Below are 19,743 nucleotides of genomic sequence, written 5' to 3' on the forward strand. Positions count from 1 at the left end.
TGTTTCTGTTTACATGCTCTCAACAAATCTTTAGTCTTAAAGAATTATGTGGTGTTCAAAACCCTGCTGTGAACTTATTTATGAGTTTTTAAAGAATTTGCAAATTTGAACTATAACATTTCTAGGAGTAAATGGACTCAAATTTTTTAAATTGTATTGCTTTATTTGAGAATTCCCAACCATCATGAAAGGCTCAACATATCCTTATCTCCCAAAGATAATATGTAGCAAATAAGTCTATGTACCAACATGGCAAAGAGATTTCATCATAAAAATATTTACTGTCAATTTACTAAAAGTATGTTTCATATATAATAGAATATGTATGTCAAAAATGTATGTTTTACGGTCAAGATTTATGCCGTGACTTGCAAACCTCTAGGCACTTTTACAGAGTCATGAACCATACAAACTAAATGCTGTAAACGGATCATTTCGTTTCATACTCCACTGAAATGCAAATGCCTCAGGGAACAGAGTTGTCTATTGAGCCATAAACATGGGCAAGTTTTTTTTTCTTCCTTTAGCTACTTATGTATGAAATCATTCTCCAAATGCCTCCTCTCTGTTGGAGTTAGGGGTATCTGACATACCACAGCAGGATATAAACTATCTTCTGTCTTTTCACTGTAAACGTGCTCATCTGAGTATAGAAGAGGTCAAGAAACTCTCCAAAGTTGCCCATAAATTAAAGAAAGTTAAATGATCTAAGTAGGATCCAAGTCCCATGCGAATGCAGACATCGGGTAATTGCATTTGACTTGCTTAGCTATTTGAGCGAAAAGATTTCTTTTGTGGGAATACATGCCTTTCATGCTTGCTTGGTCACCTCCTATCACTCGTGACTCTGAGGTGGATAAGCTCAGCCTAAATCAATTATCCATTGGATTCAGCATTTATTTGGAAGACTAGCTCCCAAATCACAGGCTATTCAGAGCATATGGTGGACAGCATCCAATTACCCAAGACATTTTAAGTCACTAGCAGAATTAGAATGATTCAGGAATTATTTGGTAAATTGCAATCCCCCAGGCAATGAAAAGCAATTGACATGCGTTTGCAGCTGGGGGTTAGGCCATAGCCAAAGTTCTTTTTGCCACCCTCTGGCCCCAGAAGGAATGAAAGCCTGTGCTCCACGTGCCTCCTCTCTAAAATACAGTGACAGTTTCCATCCAGTCTACTTCACATGGTTGTTTTAAGAACTTGAACAAAAAGTGATAACATTTTGAGAATTTTGAAATATACATATCTAGATAAGGGTGATGAAGGAGAAAAGCACTGTGATGGCCTGTATCAGAATTAGCCTTATCACACTAGAAAAGACTCTGCAGTCTGTTAGTAAAACTAACAAAATTAATTCATTCCAAAACGCCTACTATGTGTCAGATCCTCATGAGGGCCAAAAATACAGTGGTGGAGGATATAGATGAGAGTTCTGCTTTTTTACATGATTAATTACTGAAGTATATGTGTAATGAGCACAATCAAAAACAATACTGGGTTCCAGGAGGGCTGAAACAGCTCTCGTATTGGCTGGTCAGGAGACTAGGAAAGTCTTTCTGAGAAAGAGCATATTATGTTGAGATATGAAGGATTCACAGGACTTGGTGGGGAGGGGGTTAGAAAGAGCACTGTAAGTCAAGAAAACAACACCTGCATGTTATAGGCAAGGCCTATGTAATGGAAGAAGGCCATCAAAAGGGGGGATAGAAGGGCACAAACTAAGGCTGATGAGGTGGACACAAGTTAGTTTCTCCAGGGCTCAACAGGCTACATTAAGAATTTTACATTTTAGTCATGAATTTATAAGAATTTGTGATTTTAATAAATTTGACAGTGAAACTTTTTATGATTGAATCGCTTTGCCATGTGGCAAACAGATCTACTTGCCACATATCATTATGTGACTTTGGGGAATAAAAACATATTGACCTAAAATCTAATATAAAGTTTTCAAACTCTTTTTGTTACAGCTACTTGCTTGAAATGAAAATTTCACTACAAAACATAAGTAAGACCTCTTAACCTCACACAGATAGAACTAAAACTTCACAGGCTAAGACAAAATAGAATCCAGGGAAGGAAAGATGAGGCAACTCACCAGGACAATTTCGTTTATTCTGCAGGAGGCAGAGTACAGTCTCTAGGTAGGAAGCCAAACATAGCCTATTATATGTGTATTCCACACCTCTGGCCATTTTGTCACTCGCTCATTCCACCCAAGGGGCCTAATTTACCATCTGTCATTCACCTTGGTTTTTGAGTCCCCCAAACATTAGGCTTTCAAAATATCTTCTATCAGCTTAGAGGAAGGTTCTCTATACTGCTAATATTTATTATCTCTACTGTTTTATTCTATCATATTGTTTGTCTCTGTATCAGACTGTGACTTTGGAGGCTGGGGCTGCATTTAGCACAGCATGCTATCACCAGCACATAGCACAGCGTACGGCAAATAAATAGTCACCAAATGAATAATATTCCTAACGTAATTATGTTTCCAGTACTTCTGTTCTTGACATGAATTACTGATAACTACTGAGTCATAATTTTCAAAATCTTTGGTTAAGTCATTAACTTAATAATATAGCTTAGTTTCAGTTTTCAAATCTGTAAAATGAGATATTGTGATAAGGGTCAAATTAGAGAATACATTTAAAGGATCTGGTAAACTCTAAAGCTCTGTAAAAATTATTACTAAAAATATTCACCTTTTTATTATATCAAAACTCATACTGATAAATTCCTATAAAGAGGGGTAAGAGGTTCCAGGGCCTTGTTAACTATAGTTCGCCAACCACAAAAGTTGTAGTTGAGTGTATATGAGGTCCTAATACGGAGTTCTCCAATTGATGTTTAAGCCACATACTGTGTTAAAATTAAGATACACTCAGAAATACAAATAAATAAAATGTTTCAAATAGAGTTGCACTGACTGAATGGCAGAGACCTATCATGAAGAAGAGGTGGGGTTTGTAGGAGCTTTAGGGCTGAGCTAAGCCCTGTTTGAAAACCACTACCTTCATGAGTCGGAGAAGGCAATGGCAACCCACTCCAGTACTCTTACCTGGAAAATCCCATGGACAGAGGAGCCTGGTGGGCTGTAGTCCATGGGTCGCTAAGAGTCGCACACGATTGAGCAACTTCACTTTCACTTTTCACTTTCATGCACTGGAGAAGGAAATGGCAACCCACACCAGTGTTCTTGCCTGGAGAATCCCAGGGACGGGGGAGCCTAATGGGCTGCCGTCTATGGGGTCACACAGTCGGATGTGACTGAAGTGACTTAGCAGCAGCAGCAGTGGCTTCATGAGTGAACAGAGTATAAAAGAATTAGGTTCCCTAAAGTTGTTACATATTGAATTGTTGTATACATATTTAACACATTACTATCTTGGTGATAAGTGTGTAATATAGAATAAAATCTAACATTTGTTGTTTGTGGACTTCCTGGAGCAGCTGAAGCAATCAACCTACATTTGTTTATCAATTACCACCTGCTTTTCACAATGATGGAAGTAATGCTAAATGGGTCAAATACCAAAAATACTAGGCATGGATGAGGATCCACTCGAATCAGTTCAGTTCAGTCGCTCAGTCTTGTCCGACTCTTTGCGACCACATGAACTATCGCACGCCCGGCCTCCCTGTCTGTTCTCGCCTATTTTTCACTTTTGCCTCTAAGTTAGATTTCTTAAAAAAAAAAAAAAGAAGTCCAACAACTCTCATCAAGTAAAGTTCATGTCCAGTCTAATGTGGAGCCATCTAATATGGCAAACCATTAGGAAGAGAAGGACCAAAGTTCGATTCCAAAGTCTGGCATCACTCACTTTGTACGGATTTAGTCAACACTGAGTTAGAGAGATCATTCAGAAATTCGAATCAGTAGGAGGAAACTGTTGGAACCAAAGCTGTAGCAAAGATATCCTGATTCATACCTGACACCATGATCTCGGCCACTAGCAGGTGCTGAGACTCTCATGTTATAGTCAAGCTCTCTGCTGCCGGCTAAGACGTCCAATGGTGCAACTTCACTACTCAGATTGGCTCCACTACCTATGGAAGGCCAACAGATACACTTAGTTTACCATTTGTGATTTAAGAAATGTTTGAGTTAATTAATATTTATGGCTGCTTGTTGGTGATGAGTTCACACTCATACTTAGAGTAGGAGGATTCAGAGAAACTCACAGGATCTAGCTTGGAAAACCTTCCCCGCCACACCACACCCTCTCAGCTTCCCTCTATGCACTTGATATTGAGGGTGGGGAGAGCCAGGAAGAAAAACAGGACTCTTTTAGGTACTGGCATAAAGGGTAAAAGTAGAACACCAAAATCCTTATGCACAGAATCAGCTCATAATCACAGTCTGCCATTATGGAGGACAAACTGACCTCTCCAACCTGCCTTCATAATACACTTTCTCCTTCAGGCTGCTTTTGACATTTATTTTAGCCTGACTTTGCCGGTATTTAGAACGTGGAAGAGCATAAATAAACCATAACTTAACATAGGCATGGGACCTAAGCAACTCCCCAGAACACAGGAGAAATGGATCCCCTAAAACACTGCGTATCCTCTAAGCATGGTCCATGGATCCCTGGGGTCCCACTGCCTGCCACCTAGAAGGTCAAAGCTATTTTCATAAAAGGCAGATAACTCCGTTATTATTTTCACTGTGTTGACCAAGGGGGCAAAAGCAATGATGGGTGAAAGCGTGGTGCCTGAGCATGAAGCAAGTCATGGCCTCTCTACTGTGGCCGTGTTCTTCACTGCCACACACACACACATGCATGCACACACACACTCTAGTTTCACCTTTAAAAAACCAGGACGGAGCAGTAAAATTCTCAATTTTTAAAACTCTTGACTATGGACTACTTGCTGTTCAATATCCTGTGTAATGCAATGGGAAGCACACGTGAAAGACTGCACAGACGGATCTCCTGATGTCTGTCTGGAAGGAAGGCACTCGTGAAATGAACTCTTAGATGTTTGAGCTGAAACTAGCCTCTTTTTTTTTCCCACTGAACCTGATTTTTACCTGAAAGAATGTTTGATAAACTATGTCAGTAACACTTGAGGATTTGGCATTTTTTTCCAAAATGAATGAAGCTATTCTGTCTCTTCAGGGAAAATTAGCTCACAGTGCTTGTTGCCAATAATAAGATTGGAGTTTTCAAGTGAAAAGTACCTTTCTACAAAATTTTCCACAAAAAGTTTTTGACAAAATCCAGACACTCAAAGACTTTTCTGATGAGTTTGATAACTCATGAACATTATTGTAGGTATATTAGTATGACACTCAGAAGATCTGCATAATTCAATCAATCAATATTTTTAAATGACCAAAACACAACAAAATCATGCATAGAAAAAGATTCATGCAAAATATAAAACAAGAATACTGGGTTTTAATATAGCAGAGGACAAGAAGTTCATTGATATGACTTCAGATTCAACACTGCAACAGGCTCTAAGAAACTACCATCTGTCTAGTTCTGAAATAATATCAAAAGAATATACACAAAAAGGGCATCTGAGAAGGCTTTTAAGCAATCTTTCCTTTCCCAGCTCCATGTCTGTCTGAGGCCAGATTTTCCTCATAGGCTCCAAACAAAACAACACAGCAACAGCTTTAACAGAGAGGCAGATGGGAGAATCTGGCTGCCCTCTATTAAGCCAGACATTAAAAATATAAATGTAAAACAATGCCATGCTTCTCAGTACATATTTTTGTTTTGAAAAATAGAGATTTCCTTTTCATAAAACATGTTCACATATAATAGATAACTGTAACTTTAATAGATATTAGATTTTTAGTTTTACTTTCTAATGTCATAAATCTTAACAGATAAAACTCACACACAAAAAAACCTTCAGTTTTTCAATCATTTTAAAAACATAAAAAGGTCCTGAAATCAAAAAGATTGAGAATTGTTATCCTAAGGCACCAATTAATAGATCTGAAAATCCAAAATATCCAGTTCTGGTCCATGGAAAAATTAATCCGTTTGCTGTCAATCTGTCACCTAACTTAGATCACGCCTATTGGATAAACATGAATTTTAGAAACATATAAAATAAAATTGAGGTTCTCTCTTATTAGATGTCTGTCAAGAGATGAATCCAAATGCACCTTACTTGTCTGGATGCACATTCAAGGGAAGTAAGTTAGCACCTCTGGTTACACGTCATATCAGATCTATTCTTCCTCAAAGTCATGTTTAAAATGTGGGTCACAAACCTTGCCAGTCTGGATTCCCTGCACTTGTTTGGTATCCTCAACTTATTTATTATAAAACACTTTTCTTTTCATATTGAGACAGTCATGTGGCTGGGGAGTTGTATATGACTGCCTTTAAAATAGAGGCCATAAAACTTCTGGACAAAATGTCTTTGAACATTTCCTGAGTTGGTAAAATACTGGTGTTTATTTCTGAGAATAACCTGTGTATGCATACCTGCCCAGTCATGTCCAGTTCTTTGTGACCCCATGGACTGTAGCCCACCAGGCTCCTCTGTCCTTCAGATTTCCCAGGCAAGAATATTGAGGTGGGGTGCCATTTCCTACTCCAAGGGATCTTGCAGACCCAGAGATCAAAACTGGGTCTCTTACATCATAAATGGGGGGCTGAAGCATTGGAAGACTTTGAATGTTATCTTTGTTCATTAATTTTACAGCTGAAAGTGAAAGTTAAAATCACTCAGGTGTGTTCAACTCTTTGCGACCCCATGAACTATAGTCCACCAGGCTCCTCTGTCCATGGGATTCTCCAGGCAAGAAGACTGGAGTAGGTTGCCATGCCCTCCTCCCGGGGAATCTTCCAGACCCAGGGACTGAATCTGGGTCTCTTACCATCAGGGAAGGGAGGCCGGTTGAATTTAATTTGTAATGAGGAGCTGAAACTCATCAGAGAGAGAGAAAGAGAAAAAAAGACAGTTGGCATCCCTAAAAGTAAGGGAGCTTTTTATAATACAAAATATTAAAAATCAGCACAAGCATAGGAATCAATATAGAATGATATTCCTGAGCCAAAGTAAGATAATTCAGCTGCACAATTTGTCATATTATCTGCCAATATCCGATGGCCATCGAGAGCCAGACACATTTTTCCATCTGGAGCTTTCACAAAACCTTCACGACACAAACACTGAGCAGTTCCAAATCTCTCTTTGCAAATATGTTCACAGCCTCCATTTCGATGTAAGCAGGGATCTGCTCCTAGCAGGGAGAAGACACGCATTCACAGATGGGCTTGGAGATGAAAAGGTTGCCAGTGATGCAAACTACAGCATCAGCTTGGGGGAGAGACCCTGTATCTAAGTGGAGTTTATATCAAGAGCTATTTCAGGAGAGTTCCTGTGAAGAGCCACTGGTTCTCAGATAAGCTCAGAAGGTTATTACCTTATGAGTATTTATTGAATTTAGCCAGTACTTTTGTTCAAGAAGCTATTTGGGAAGATAGGAATCAGATTTCCTGACTCATCATCCAATCAAACTGACAAAGGGTGATTCAGAAAGAAGAGTTACAATGGAAAACCAAGTAGCTTTTCCATTTTGCTCTACCTACTCCTGGCTGAAGCTAACTCACTGGCATTCTCAGGAGGTGGGGTAAAGCCCAGTGTAGGTAGAAGCTTCCGCTGCAGGCTTCTAAACTGCTCCCCCAGCCCATCCCTGCTCCTGGACGTAATGCCTTTAACCCAAGTCTTTGAAAAGGAGCAAGTAAGTAAAAACCAATTAGGAGAAGCAAAGATGAGCATGGAGGGATAAAGCCCAAATTCATTACTAGACTGTCTTAATTTAAACAAAATTCAAGTCTCAGGAAATCCTAACATCTACCCAAATTAGTGAGAATTGCAACACCGCACTCCCTTCCCTGCCATCAAACAATTTAAATAGTTGCACATGCCAGTCAAAGACAGACCAGTGTACCTGGTTTTGCCAATGGATGAACTACAACCAGAGATGAGGGCTTCACCATGCTGCCTTGGAGACGTACACTATTTTTTGCCAGTTCTCTTGTTCGTCCTTATTATCTGTTTGTCCTTACTCCAATCAGAGAACCACACAGGATCCTCAAACATAGCCACAGAAAATGGGTGACCTGGAAGCAGTCAAATCCATTACAAACATCTTGTTTTTATCATAAATATTTTTCAAAGGACAAAGAATACCCAATTCCTACACTAAATCAATTCTTTAATAAGCTGCTAAGCAAATAGGAAAAGGAGTACATCAAGGCTGTATATTGTCACCCTGCTTATTTAACTTCTATGCAGAGTACATCATGAGAAATGCTGGACTGGAAGAAACACAAGCTGGAATCAAGATTGCTGGGAGAAATATCAATAACCTCAGATATGCAGACGACACCAGCCTTATGGCAGAAAGTGAAGAGGAGCTAAAAAGCCTCTTGATGAAAGTGCAAGAGGAGAGTGAAAAAGTTGGCTTAAAGCTCAACATTCAGAAAACAAAGATCATGGCATCTGGTCCCATCACTTCATGGGAAATAGATGGGCAAACAGTGTCAGACTTTATTTTTGGGGGCTCCAAAATCATTGCAGATGGTGACTGCAGCCATGACATTAAAAGACACTTACTCCTTGGAAGGAAAGTTATGACCAACCTAGACAGCATATTCAAAAGCAGAGACATTACTTTGCCAACTAAAGTCCGTCTAGTCAAGGCTATGGTTTTTCCAGTGGTCATGTATGGATGTGAGAGTTGGACTGTGAAGAAAGCTGAGCACTGAAGAATTGATGCTTTTGAAGTGTGGTGTTGGAGAAGACTCTTGAGAGTCCCTTGGACTGCAAGGAGATCCAACCAGTCCATTCTGAAGGAGATCAGCCCTGGGATTTCTTTGGAAGGAATGATGCTAAAGCTGAAGCTCCAGTACTTTGGCCACCTCATGTGAAGAGTTGACTCATTGGAAAAGACTCTGATGCTGGGAGGGATTGGGGGCAGGAGGAGAAGGGGACGACAGACGATGAGATGGCTGGATGGCATCACTGACTAGATGGACATGAGTCTGAATGAACTCCGGGAGTTGGTGATGGACAGGGAGGCCTGGCGTGCTGTAATTCATGGGGTCACAAAGAGTCGGACATGACTGAGCGACTAAACTGAACTGAAACAATGTAATGAGCCACCCACATCAAGGAGAACCCATGGGATGAGGAAACCTGTTAGAAGGGGAGCCTGGTGGTACAAAGTCCTAGCAAAGCCTGTTGTCATTCAGCATTCAGAGAGTGAGAGAATGTGGGTGATTGACGTAATACGACCAAGAAGGAGACCCGGGCAGGAATGTTTCCGTGTTCAGTGATTCTATCACTATTTATAGACTAAACAACTTGACTGTGTAAGTTATTTTCCTCCTCTTTGTCTTAGGTTCCTTGTCTTTTTTTTTTTTTCCAGAATTTATTTATTTATTTATTTATTTACTGACTTACATAATGACCAGTAATGATTTGAATTGGCACTCCTTTTAATAAAAAACAAGTTGCTGTTAGGACTATATATCTGCCTACCCTGCAAAAATACATTCTTCTTAAGCTAAGTTAGTACCAATTGGAAGCCAACTTTCCCTTTGCAATATTGTGAGGAGTATTTTGACTCTTAACTGGAGCTGAAATGGGAAGATATGGTTTACCAAAAGTAATATAAAGTAATAAGGCATTTTTATTTTCTTTTTAAAAAAAAATTTAGCTTCCTTGTCTTTTGAATGGCAGTGATAAGTAGACTAAATTCACAGGTTTTTGTAAAATTTTTTAAAAATCTAAGGTAACTGAATAACAGTCTCCTCAAACTCCCATCTCCAACACATTTCCAGGCATTAAACCCCTACCTCCTTTCCCACTCTAGGACCTTGTTCTGTCAATTACCCCTTTCACTTATTCATTCCCTTTCGTCTCTCCAGCTTCTTTCCTTTAGCTGATTAATATCTCCAGGTCTCTGCATGTTAATTCCCTCATCCCCTTGACCTCTCTTCTTTTCGTCTCTCTCTTACCCTTTGCAGCCAAGTTCTTTGGAAGTCATTTATTATCCGCTGCTTCCATATCCACGGTTCTAATCAACCCCCAAGTGGGCTCTTCCCATCTTACCTCAACTAAACCCACCTCTCCATGCCACTGAAACTGCTCTGATAAAATATGCCAGTGTTAAGTAAGCTGGGAGATGTTTTAATATACTATGTCAAGTGGTTAGAGGCTACGGCTAAGGAGCCCTAAGTTCGGAAGCTTTTTAATCACTGCATGTACAGTCACATTTCCCAGGCCAGTCGTTCTCACAAATGAGCAATGATTTGGTGGACTAGCATGAATGTCTCCCTCTAGTGGCAGCAAACTCAAATGATTAGTCCTGGTGAAATGAGTCTGCGCCCATCATTATTGATGGGGGCCCTTAAGATTCATTTCGGTATCTAGTCTTTGTTCCAAATAAAGCCATTAATGCAGGAAGGGAACTTTTTACATAACTTTTGTTTTGTTTTGCTTACTGAGATTTAAAAAAAATACCTAACACAAAAGTTACCCTCTAAGCCTAAGACTTAACCCACAGTTTCTATAGTGTAAAATATATTCACTTTGCTGTACAACCAATTTCCAGAAATTTTTTATCTTGCAAAACTGAAAATCTATACTCATTAAACAACTTCTCAGTCCCTGCCCAGCCAGGCCTTTGGAAACCCTATATTACTTTCTGTTTCTGTAAGTGTGATTATTCTATTCAATAAATACCTTAAGTTAAAAACATTTGTCTTTGTAACTGCCTTATTTCATTTAGCCAAACTTCCTCAAGGAAATGGCACTCCAGTAGTCTTGCCTGGAGAATCCCATGGGCAGAGGAGCCTGGCGGGCTACAGTCCATGGGGTTGCAAGAGTCGGACATGACTTAGCAGATAAACAACCTCAAGGTTCACCTATGTGGTAGTATGTGTCAGAATTAGCTATAGTTTTTCATCATAAACCCCTAACTAGATATCATCTTTCTTATTTTTTGTCTACAGGAGAGCCACAATTGTGTGTTAAATTAAGAATGAATTCCTTCAATCTTGAAATGAAAAACCCTGAATTGGTCGTTGAGATGCTACCATTTAAATACCGGCAGGTGGCACTATAATGATGAGAATGGTTATTTAGATATTTTCATACCAAATTATTCGTATTTGTGAACGTATTTAATAAGAAGTTGCATTGGTCATACAGTAGAGCAATGCAAACTATTTATAAAATACTTGCTATACTTTTTGGCTTAGAATATGGTGTCTTTACATTCTAGTAAGGAATTTTCAAATCCCTTTCTATATCAAAGCTATACATTTACATTTATTTGGGAGATTCATTTTTTAACAATGTGTGTCTCCTTACTAGACTCGGTGACTTCACAGGAACCACATTGTACCCTCCACTGTATCTCTACTTCCTACAAGGTTCTATAAATATCTGTTGGGCACATGGACGATAAAGCCTATGATTACATACATGTGAAGTATGTCAATTTTTAAGAAGCTTGGAAGTAGGTAGAATTTTAAATTATATTTATCTTGATCTGTTTAATGTATAATACAAATCTAGAAATTCATCATCAAAGGGCAAAATTAATACCTTATACAAATTATTAGTTTTGTTAGCTCTTTCCTAGAAGAGAGAGACCATGTTTTCTCATCTTCTCAACCAACCAGTTTCTAAATTTCTGAAGCATCTTTAACATCTCTCTGGCCTTTATTCTGGCATCCAATCTGTTACTAAATCTGTTTTTCATTCCCAGTGTTTTTTTTTTTTTTTTAATACTCTAATCCTCCATTCTACTTTTAAATGGCAATGTTCTAGTTCAGGCTTTTATTAACTGTTGACTGAACAACTGCTGTAACCTCCTAGCTCATTCCCTTCTCTCCAAATTCCAATCCAACCTTTGTACTGTTACCCAAGTGGCTATCCTGATATACCAATTTTATCAGATACAGTTCCTGCTCAAGAATCATGCAGGGGCTCTCCAGTACCTTCAGAATGAATTTCAGTTAACGTATTCTGGCAGGACTACAAAGATCAAATTTTGCAGCCTTATTTCAAATGATAGTGTTTTATCAGCATTTATTTACTGCAGGGTCCAGTTCAAATACAGTCAAAGTGAATCCCCCACTGTTACTTCATCTCATAACCATCTGTACTTCTAACAGATAGCATAGTCTACAGTGTTTCAAAACTATTTTTGAAAATACATGACATCCTATGCAAAATTTGAAAATATAACAGAAGGGAACATTTATTAATCTTTGCACAGAATGGCTAAAGGGAATGTTATCACTTGTGAAAATGACATTTTATAAAACATAAGAAATGATAACAGCTGAACAAGTTCTTAAAAAACTTTTAAAGTGTTTAATATTTTCATTCTGCTTTTAAGAAATCTTGGCAAAGAGAAATGATAATGCAGCACTGTTTTTCAATCTAATATTTCAATGTTAAAATAATCTTCATAGCTTATAAGCCCCTGGAGAAATCTATTAGCCTGTTTGTTTCTATTTCTTTCTCACCCTGTGTTTAAGGGTACGTGTGTAGTTATGGGGAGGGGGTGGTGAGTGTATGTGAGTGTGTGTGTGAGTGTGTATGTGGGTGTTAACATTCATCAACACTCAGTCAAGTTAAAGAAATCCCCCATTCCAAAGCCTTACCAGGGCTTCCTTGGTGGCTCAGTGGTAAAGAATCCACCTGCAATGCAGAAGCCACAGGAGACACAGGTTCGATCCCTGGGTCAGAAAAATTCCCTGGAGGAGGGCATGGCAACCCACTCCAGTATTCTTGCCTGGAGAATCCCATGGACAGAGGAGCCTGGTAGGTTACAGTCCATGGGTCAAAGAGTCGGACACAAGTGAAGTGACTTAGCACGCATGCATGCATACTGGCAAAAAGACAGTCAGAGCCTTACCTACATCCTTCTGGGCAAGTCTTTGGCATTTCAAGCCATCCAGATTGGACATTTCAATCACAGACTGCTTGGCATTGCACCAATACAACTCGTCAGTTAAGTAATTAATTGCTATTCCACTGGGCCAGACCAGATCCGAGCTAGCTATAACCAGTCAGCCACTGCCTTGAAGAGAAGAACTTTCAATTCATGGATTAATTCCCATGTCAGTCCAGAATAATCTCCTTTAATCAAGGAAACATATAACAAATAAAATTTGCAAGGAAAAAAATTCTTTTACTCTTTTTTTTTTTTTTGCCATACACTGACATGAATCAGCCACAGATGTACATGAGTTCCCCATACTCTTTTATTATTAAAAACATCAATGTAAATCGCTTTAGGATAAACTAAAGTGGTACACCAAGGAATACAGAAAACACAGCACTGTATTCTGGACAAATACTTTTCAAAATCAAAAAATTATCTTCTCTGTGTACAACAACTTGGACAGGAAATACTGAATTTAAGCTCTGATAATTAGATAAAGAGGAATTATTCATTTTAAAAAATGTAGTATATTGTATATTACAAATATACAAATATATCAGAAGTTTTTGAGTGCATATTCTTATTAGTATTTTACATTGCAAAAGACAGTGGAATCTTGCTAGTCTCTCCCTTGGCTATACATATGTAAAATTCACTGGTTATGCAAAGTTACAACATAAAGGCAAGAGCGTATTTGTCTATTATCCAGTTTTATATGATAAACTTGGTTAACTTGGTCAGTTTTAAGTTCTGTGAGTCAGGTGCTGAGAGTTTTTTGAGTTCAATATGGTTCAATATCTTTTCACTGTTTTAATCACATGGCTAGCTCCAAATTAATGATATATTTTCTCAGTTTACTGTTTTCTATAGACCATCATAACATTCTCATACATAAAATAGTGTTGGTTTTTATCTTCAACTTTTAACGAGGAAGGATTGTTTATTCTCTTAATTCTCTAAACATAAACCAACACTTGTCACCAATTCACAATTAACAACTAGAGCCCTGTAATCTTTCCCAATTTCTCTTTCCTCTTCTCTAAATCTAGGACTGACCTATCACGGCAACGCATGATTTTTCTGAAGAGAATTCATAAGCCATGCAATCCAAATATCATCCTCTCAGGGAATAGTATAGTTTTTTTGTTTTTTGTTTGTTTGTTTGTTTTTGGAATAGTATAGTTTTTAAAGAAAGTGCAGAGTATAGTGGCCTTATGCTTCATTGATTAATGAATCACAACCCATTTCTTTTCAAAAAGAAATTGAATTTGCTTAAAATGAAGGGTTTTCTAAACAATAAAATTTTATACAAGAAAAGTAAATCCAAAGACATTAAAAGGAGGAGGAAGTCATGCTAGCCATATAATTTCCAAACATTTGAACACATCTCATGGATTTTCTTGGTTTCTGATTCCACTGATTACCTGAGATCTTAAGACAAATTTTAGACACTAGCACATCAAACATGAAGTGTTCTATGATCTCTGCAAAAAGGACCTTATTTTCACAATTACTTGGCCATTGGATGAACAGCAATTCCTCGTGGCTGAGAGATGCCCTTCTTAATGATTATTTCATGATACTTTCCATTTAAATCACTCCCTTCAATGAGAGATTTCCTAAAATGCATGTAAAGGGGCTTGTTACACCAACTTTACTTTTTAAACAAAAATACTTTCTCTGTTGCTTACTGAAGAGCAAAATAGGCATTCTAAACTACCCTATCACACCCGTGCACAAGCACATACACATTCTCATACACAGTCAGGAGAAACACTCTCACAGTCTGGTTTTTTTTTTAAAAAACACACACACAATGTTTTAATTAGTCTCTCAATATTCAACCCACGTTATTAAAATATGCAGTGAAAGGTAAGGTAAGAGGGGCTATGTCAGTGGCCCGATAGGGTTAAAGCCAGGATGTGTAAATAAATACCACCATTCCTTTCTCTTCACAACTTCCCAGCTCCTGCTGAAACCAGTAAGAGCCAGAGGAACCACCAGCCTCTGGTCACAGACCCCAGGGAGCAGGGAGAGCAGATCTCTCAGGGCCACAGAGTCAGCCAACACAAGGACGGGAAAGGGAGCGCTATATGGACTTTAATTTTCTTCCGTGTGATTCTAAGACAAATGGGAGAATTGAAATATTATTTGCTACCCTTCACATTAAAAAATGATAACAACTCTTTGGAATCTGGCTGGGGAGAAAACTTTCGTTTTCTAAGATTTTCCATTTGCCAAACAAGTCTTTATTATCAAATTAATACTTATGAAGCACCTAATGTGTGCCAGGGATTGCCCTAAGCATTGGAGACACAGTAGTATACAAAACCCAGCTCCGTCCTTAAAGAGCTTAAAGATCCACAGAAGAGGGAGGGGGAGGGAGGGGGAGGGAGGAGGAGGGAGGGGGAGGGAGGGGGAGGGAGGGGGAGGGAGGGGGAGGGAGGGGGAGGGAGGGGGAGGGAGGGAGGCCAGGGGGGAAGAGAAAAAGAGGAAGCGGGAATTATATCATGGAATGTGTAAGAACGCAACGGACACAGAGGGAAGTAAGTCAGAAAGAGAAAAACAGGTATCGTACGCTGTGCTTAGCCGCTCATTTGTGTCTGACTTTTTGCAACCCCATGGACTGCAGCATACCAGGCTCCTCTGCTCATGGGGATTCTCCAGGCAAAAATACTGGAGTGGGTTGCCATTCCCTTCTTCAGGGGATCTTTCCAATCCAGGGATCAAACCCAAGTCTCCTGCATTGCAGGCAGATTCTTTACCATCTGAGCCAGCAAGGAAACCCAAATATCGTATATTCCTTGGAAGAAAAGTTATGACCAACCTAGATAGCATATTCAAAAGCAGAGACATTACTTTGCCTACTAAGGTCCGTCTAGTCAAGGCTATGGTCTTTCCTGTGGTCATGTATGGATGTGAGAGTTGGACTGTGAAGAAGGCAGAGCACCGAAGAATTGATGCTTTTGAACTGTGGTGTTGGAGAAGACTCTTGAGAGTCCCTTGGACTGCAAGGAGATCCAACCAATCCATTCTGAAGATCAGCCCTGGGATTTCTTTGAAAGGAATGATGCTGAAGCTGAAGCTCCAGTACTTTGTCCACCTCATGCGAAGAGTTGACTCATTGAAAAAGACTCTGATGCTGGGAGGGATTGGGGCAGGAGGAGAAGGGGACGACCCAGGATGAGATGGCTGGACGGCATCACTGACTTGATGGACGTGAGTCTGAGTGAACTCCGGGAGTTGGTGATGAACAGGGAGGCCTGGCGTGCTGCGATTCATGGGGTGGCAAAGAGTCGGACATGACTAAGCAACTGAACTGAACTGAATGCATATATATGGAATCTAGAAAGACGGTACTGATAAACCTATATGCAGGAAAAGAAGAGAGACACAGACACAGAGAACAGACTTGTGGGCAAAGAGGGGGAAGGAGAGGGTGGGCCAAATCAAGAGAGTGACATTGACATGTATACACTCAGTTCAGTTCAGTCACTCAGTCATGTCCGACTCTTTGTGACCCCACGGACTGCAGCACGCCAGGCTTCCCTGTCCATCACCAACTCCCAGAGTCTACCCAAACCCATGTCCATCGAGTCAGTGATGCCATCCAGCCATCTCATCCTCTGTCGTCCCCTTCTCCTCCTGCCCTCAATCTTTCCCAGCATCAGGGTCTTTTCAAATGAGTCAGCTTTTCGCATCAGGTGGCCAAAGTATTGGAGTTTCTGTCTCAACATCATTAACATGTGTAAAATAGATAGCCAGTGGGATGTTGCTATATAGCAGAGGGAGCTCAGCGTGATGCTCTGTGACAACCTAGAAGGGTGGGATAGGGTGGGAGGTGGGAGGCAGTCTCAAGAGGGAGGGGACATGTGTATACATATGGCTGATTCATGCTGCTGTGTGGCAGAAACCTATGCAACCTTGTAAAGCAATTATTCTACAATTAAAAATAAACAAAAACAAAACAAGCAAACAAAAAAGAATGCAACTGGCAGATTCAGGGCCATGGCTTGGAGGGCACCATGAGCCCCAGCAGCTCCCTGGAACAGGCAGGATCACAAACAGAAGGGATAAAAAAGAACCTCCCTTCCCTTCCATGTGAGGCCTGCTTGCCCAGTTTTCCCACTGCAACCTAGAAAGTACGGCTATATGTCATTCAATAAACATCTGGAAAGGCCTAGCCCTTGTTCTTCCAGGCAGTGTGTGCACAAAACCAACGTGCCCAGAAACACAGGGCAGGATCATTCCCTCCTCCCTGTCCTACAGAACAAACGCTAAGGAGATCCTCTCCAGGTGGCTTGCTCGAGTGCCCATTCTAGACAGGGGAAGGGGCTTGATTTCTTCTTCCTCACATGCCATATGCAAGAGGGAGACAAAGGTAACACTGGCTCAGGGCCTGGGCTGGGGCAAGCACACTTTGCAAAGGATCAACTTAGGGCAGTGGATAACTGGAAATTATTTGTACTGCAGTGCCACTTCATTCCTAGATGAAGAGGTTGTCGGAAGGGTACTGGTAGGCAGAAGGCATTTTTGAACTCAATGTGTCAGCTTCACTCAGTCACAGCTGTCACTGTGCCTGTGCCCTCGGTAGGAGGCAAGGAATTCTGAAGCCACTTGCTTGTGACCAGAGGGGATACAGCTGTCAGTTCTGATCTCACTGTTAGTTATATCATCTCTAAATCCTCAGTTTTGAGCGGGAGTGAGGGGGTGAGAATTGACACAGATGTAAGCTCCTGACTCTGGAGCTGTCTCAGGCAGGACGGCTGGTATTTGCTCTCAAAGCTCCCCAAGGGGGTCACCCAAAACAGACTTCTGCTTGATTCAGCCAGAAAGCACATCTTGAACTCCAGTGTTGGTCATGAGAAAGCAAAGACAAGGACAAACATTTGGGTTCACATGAGTTCAAGCATAACCCCCAACTGAGTGGAACATCTTTCTTTTTAGAGTCGTTATCTAATTGGTCTCAATGCCACCACTGGGATCCTCTAAACCAAAGGTCCTCAACCTTTAGGATCTACTGCCTGATGATCTGGGGCAGAGCTGATCTAATAGTAACAGAAATAAAGTACACAATAAATGTAATGTACTTGAATCATTCCAAAAGCATCCTTCCACCCTGGTCCATGGAAAAATTGTCTTCCACGAAACTGGTCCTTGGTACCAAAAAGGTTGGGGATGCTGACCTAAATCCACTGTTTCCAGGGCAAGAGCTGTCCATCCAGAACTCTAGAAGAGTGATTTTCTTACCTTATAGTGGTTTTTGTCACCTCAGAAAGATGAGCAAACAGATTTCTTCCTGGTTCTTTTCACTAAGGATCTGACTTTAGGAATCAGGACCCCTTATCACTAAATAATAACATTGCCAGGGGAATTACCAACTTCCTTCCTTCCTACAGTTAGATGTTAATATGAATCTGTCTTTTCCTAAGCCAATATAAACCATAAGCATCCATTCTGCTTTTTTTCTTTTTTAACTTGATTAAGAGTTACTATATAATCTAATATCACAAGCTAGGAATCCCAGTTATTTAAATCAAATTTCTAGCTAATATCAAGGTTTTCACACTATAAACCTCTCATTTCCAGACAAATTAAAGGTTTTCTCTTAGCAGCTGCCTTTAGAGGGAGAGGACTTGAGAAGGGCTTGTTATTACTCAAGTCAATGAACTAGGGAATTTGAGGTCTGATACTCCAGGATAGGGTGGTGCCTGTCTATCTCCTGAAGGCACTGCCTTAGCAGTAGGTACTACAGTACTATTAATCAAACATGTAAAATTAGAGGTGCGATGAGAATGTGAGAAACGTGAGGAGACCTAGCATCCTTAGAGAGTCCAAAAGTGGCTGACATCTGCTGTCCTGATCAACGTTTCTGAGAACAGCCGTGTACAAGCTCTGTCATTATGCACAGGTAACATTTTAAATGTCCTTTTAAGTAGGTTCAAAACAGAGAAGACCATTATTATGATTTTTATCATTATTACAACTGAAGTTGATTTTCATTTGTTATAGGACTCTGGGTCGAGCACATTTAATCAACCTTGGTTGCTGGAGGCAGCCACATACCTATGATTATTAAAAACATAAGTTTCGGAAATGGTCGCCCTTGAGTTCAAATTCCAGATCCAATACTTTCTAGCTGCTTGACCTTGGGAAAGTTGTGTTACCTCTCTGATTCTCAATTTTTTTAATTTTTAAGTTGGGGATATGAAAACTTATCTTTTGGGGTGTCAATATGGATACGAAGCTCTTAGTGCAGTATCTGGTGCATTTTAGTTATTCAGTAAATGAATAAATACAAAAAGAATAAAGAAATGGGATAAAGGTATGGCTAAATGAATAAGCAAATAAGTGAACAAATTAATTAAAATATACTCGGTCTGGACAGAGAAATACCGTATTATTCATAGCTGAGCACCACATCATACATCTGGCTCATTTTTTAAAAGCCCGTTTGTTTCCCATGGGTTATCAAGGCCAAAAGAGATTTTCTGGGACATAGAAAACCTGCCCTGAGGCATTTAAACCCACTCCCTGGGACTTCTTCCTCTGTGTTGGGACCATTGTTTGAAGTGAAATCCCAGCTCATTCTCTCTTTTACTTTAATGTGGCTGCGGAGGTGCCAGAGGTTTGAGTTGGCCGCCAGGTCGCTCCATAGCTTTAAGATCCTCTGAGACAGTGTCCCAGGGCCTAGAGTCTCTAAGCCTCTGCGGTGAGGTATTGCGATTGGCTCTTTCTCACTCAGAAGCAGGAAGTGGACTCTCAGTAGCGAACACAAGAGACGCAGC

The 19,743-nt window shown here is 40.0% G+C and overlaps 1 protein-coding gene across 1 annotated transcript in view; it reads right to left on the reverse strand.

Annotated features, from left to right (window-relative positions):
* Nucleotides 1-19,743, reverse strand: part of EGF (epidermal growth factor) — an 89,734-nt gene that overhangs the window by 19,438 nt on the left and 50,553 nt on the right. The window contains 8 exon segments of the mRNA XM_018049910.1: nucleotides 594-643; nucleotides 3,939-3,979; nucleotides 3,981-4,047; nucleotides 7,061-7,225; nucleotides 7,937-8,012; nucleotides 8,014-8,108; nucleotides 12,926-13,149; nucleotides 14,470-14,574. Of these exon segments, the coding sequence (XP_017905399.1) occupies nucleotides 594-643; nucleotides 3,939-3,979; nucleotides 3,981-4,047; nucleotides 7,061-7,225; nucleotides 7,937-8,012; nucleotides 8,014-8,108; nucleotides 12,926-13,149; nucleotides 14,470-14,574 (823 nt within the window).

The sequence above is a fragment of the Capra hircus genome, chromosome 6 (genome assembly GCF_001704415.2).
Source record: "Capra hircus breed San Clemente chromosome 6, ASM170441v1, whole genome shotgun sequence".
Lineage (NCBI taxonomy): Eukaryota > Metazoa > Chordata > Mammalia > Artiodactyla > Bovidae > Capra > Capra hircus.